Source organism: Coffea arabica, chromosome 1c (genome assembly GCF_036785885.1).
Source record: "Coffea arabica cultivar ET-39 chromosome 1c, Coffea Arabica ET-39 HiFi, whole genome shotgun sequence".
Lineage (NCBI taxonomy): Eukaryota > Viridiplantae > Streptophyta > Magnoliopsida > Gentianales > Rubiaceae > Coffea > Coffea arabica.
This window is the reverse complement of record NC_092310.1, coordinates 23,809,482-23,812,945: the sequence shown is the minus strand read 5'-3', so window position 1 is coordinate 23,812,945 and position 3,464 is coordinate 23,809,482. Positions and strand designations below refer to the sequence as shown.

Below are 3,464 nucleotides of genomic sequence, written 5' to 3'. Positions count from 1 at the left end.
CGAATGTGGTTTGTAATAGTGAGTGTACTCTTGTCCAATGTATTATATTTGGCTTGTATATATTCTTTTCAGTGATTGTTGGATTACCTGTATTCGATTGGGTCTTGGCGGATGATGACGTGGCAATCACTATTCACCCTACGTTTTGACTTTTGTTTTCCGTTTTACGATTGTTGGGTTGGCTAAGCGCGCTAATAGTTTTCCCGAACGACTTGAGCGAGGATTTGACATTTTAGTAGTCCTGGCGAGAGCTGGGCAGGCAGTCCGCTAACTCCTTTGGTATGCCTTAGGGGGAGGTGGGGCTGTCACAAGTAGAAATGCTCTTGTAACATAGCTAGAGTCTTAACCATGCCAAAGTGTCCCATAAGACCACCACTATATGCCTCCCTAACCAAAAGATCATGGACGGAAGAATTAGGCACACACAGTTTATCCACATGAAATAGGAATCCATCATGCAAAAAGTACTTTCCGTCAGCATATATGTCACCAAAGTCAGGGTCATGTGTGTAGAGCTCCTTAATCATCTCGAACCCTAATAACTTAGCATCAAGGAAAACAAGCAAATAATGTCTACATGATAAGGCATCAGCTACCACATTCGTTTTGCCAGTCTTGTACATAATCACATAGGAAAATGTGTCAATGAAGCTTACCCATTAGGCATGTCTCTTGCTCAACTTAGGTTGCCCCTTGAGAAACTTCAATGACTCGTGATCAGTGTGTATCACGAACTCCCGAGGGTGAAGATAGTGTTGCCAAGTCTCCAAGGCCCTTACCAGTGCGTACAACTCCTTGTCATATGTTGGGTAGTTTAAGGCAGCACCTTCCAGTTTTTTGCTAAAGAAGGCACAAGGCCGTTGGTCTTGTATGAGGACAGCGCCAATACCTACACCAGAAGCATCACACTCGATTTCAAAAGCCTTGTGAAAGTTTGGCAATGCTAAAACAGGTGCATGTGTGAGTTTGTTTTTGAGGGTAAGAAATGCTTGTTCTTGGGCTTCCCCCCAATAGAACTTGTCATTCTTCTTGGTCACAGCGGTCATTGGGGCGGAATGGTGCTGAAGTCCTTGACAAAGCGCCGGTAGAAGCCCATTAATCCAAGAAAGCTGCGCGCCTTAGGGACGGATGTAGGAGTTGGCCATTGCTTGATGGCCTCAATCTTGGACTCGTCTACTTTGATACCCTGCGAACTTACTACATAGCCCAGAAACATAATTTTATTAGTACAAAAGTTGCACTTCTTAAGGTTAGCGTATAAACGCGTCTTTCGAAGTGTCTCAAGAACTAGTTTCACATGCTCCAAGTGCTCATGTTCACTGCGACTATATATCAGAATGTCATCAAAGTAAACTATGACAAATTTGCCAATAAACTGCCTCAAGACATGGTTCATTAGTCGCATGAAGGTGCTAGGGTCGTTAGTCAACCCAAAAGGCATGACTAGCCACTCATAGAGACCATGCTTGGTTTTGAAGGCCGTTTTCCATTCATCGCCTTCTTTTATCCTAATTTGATGATAGCCACTCCATAAATCGATTTTGGTGAATATTACAGCACCATTGAGTTCATCAAGCATATCATCTAATCTAGGAATGGGATGACGATACTTAACAGTAATGGTATTGACGGCCCCACAGTCAGTGCACATTCGCCAAGTACCAACCTTTTTGGGGATGAGTACCACAGGCACAGCACAAAGACTGAGACTCTCTTTTACCCAACCGGTACTTAATAGGCCATCAACTTGCCTTTAAAGCTCTTTTGTCTCCTCAGGGCCCATGCGGTAAGCAGGTTTGTTGGGTAGTGGTGCTCTAGGAATGAGGTCGATTTGGTGTTCAATCCCTCGAATTCGTCAGGGAAAACATCCTCAAATTCTTGCAAATGGGTAACCATGCTCGAAGGCAATGCCTTGTCGAGCTCAGCGACATCTAAGAGACATGTTTGCAAATCATGAGAAGTACAGGATGATCAGAATTCACAACTTTTCTAACGTCTTTAGCCTTAATAATCATGTTTTGCTTCCTAGTGGTAGTTGCAGTGGATGATTTGTCATGTGTAACACTAGGTGTGCTCACTGGACCCTTGGTCGATTGCTCACTTGTAGAAGTGGAACCTTTACCAGGGTCGACCGTCTTTAGCTTCCTCCTTTGACGGTCTTGTTCACACTCTCTTTGCAACTTAAGTTGGTCCTCATACACTTGTGCAGGTGTAAGTGGTGTGAGGACCTTGCGTTTGCCATCATGTAAGAGTATGTACTTGTTTACCCTTCCGTCGAATGTGACGTGTTTGTCAAATTGCCAGGGCCTCCCCAAGATGTCACAAACAACCATGCATAGGCACGACGTCACAAACAACCTCATCAGTGTAGGTTCCAATGGTAAAGGGAATGCGTACCTGTTTGAAGACACATACCTCTCCATCCTCACTTAGCTATTGGAGGCGATAAAGGTGTGGATGTTTAGTAGTTGGGAGCCCTAGACTTTCAACCATGAGTAAGCTTGCCACGTTCGTGCAACTCCCACCGTCGATAATGAGGCTACACACCTGGTCACCTACTTTACAACGGGTGTAAAACAGGTTCTCCCGTTGTAGTTGCTCGTCCTCCTTAACTCGAGCGGTTAGCACTCGTCGTGTCACCAAGCAACCTACTTCTCCTTGCGTAGGCGAGCAATCTTCCTCAGCTGAGTCTTCATCCAGGCAGTCGCCTTTGATCAATTCGGGCATCTCCTCACAGTCGTCGTCATCGGACATGATCTCGCCATTGTGAGTGATCAGCATGACCCGTTGGTTTGGACATTGAGACTGGATATGTCCAAACCTTTGGCACTTAAAGCATTTGATGTCCCTACTCCTAGTCTTAGGAGTGTCATGCGGTGCCTTCGAAGTAGACCTGGATACATCGGTAATCGGTAACCTTGTTAGGGGCAGAATTGGGATTTCGAAGAAGTTGATGCGGCCGAATATCCAGCTTCGTGCGTCGCCCTCCGTGGTTGGTTGCCCTTCCATGAGGTTGAGTTGGAAGACTGGAAGGTACGAGCTCCTCGCCTCAGTTTCTTTCCTCTCTTGGCCTTGATAGCGAGTTCAAGAAGGTCTTGCATATCCACATACTGTTGGAGCTCCAAGGCCTCTTGAAGGTCTGGGTTGAGACCTCGAAGAAACCTAGCCATGGTCGCTTCACTATCTTCTTAAAAGTTCGCCCTCATCATGGCCATCTCGATCTCCTTGTAATAGTCCTCCACACTCATGTTGCCTTGAGTGAGGGTTTGCAATTTGGAATGGAGATCTCGGTTGTAGTAGCTTGGAACGAAATGCTTACGCATCAATGCCTTGAGCTCTCGCCAAGTTCGGACTCGCGGTTCCCCCATTCTTCTCCTATGGGTTCTTATTTGGTCCCAGCAAACTAGGGCGTAGTCGGTGAACTCAACAGTGGCGACTTTGACCTTTTGTTCCTTGCTATAATC

General features: G+C 45.8%; 1 protein-coding gene across 1 annotated transcript; it reads right to left on the bottom strand.

Annotated features, from left to right (window-relative positions):
* Positions 1-305: 305 nt before the first annotated feature.
* On the bottom strand, positions 306-2,754 carry LOC140005010 (uncharacterized). The gene is made up of 2 exons (XM_072045084.1): positions 2,653-2,754; positions 306-614 (listed from the first exon to the last, which is right to left on the bottom strand). The coding sequence occupies exons 1-2, from the start codon at positions 2,752-2,754 to the stop codon at positions 306-308; spliced, it is 411 nt and encodes a 136-aa protein (XP_071901185.1).
* Positions 2,755-3,464: the final 710 nt, after the last annotated feature.

What these genes read in the sequence shown, in the direction of transcription:
- LOC140005010 (XM_072045084.1), bottom strand. Translation starts at nt 2,754, where the DNA reads ATGTCCGATGACGACGACTGTGAGGAGATGCCCGAATTGATCAAAGGC. An exon ending in GCTCGCCTACGCAAGGAGAA is followed by an intron (nt 615 to 2,652) that starts GTAGGTTGCTTG and finishes ATTATGTACAAG; the next exon opens with ACTGGCAAAACGAATGTGGT.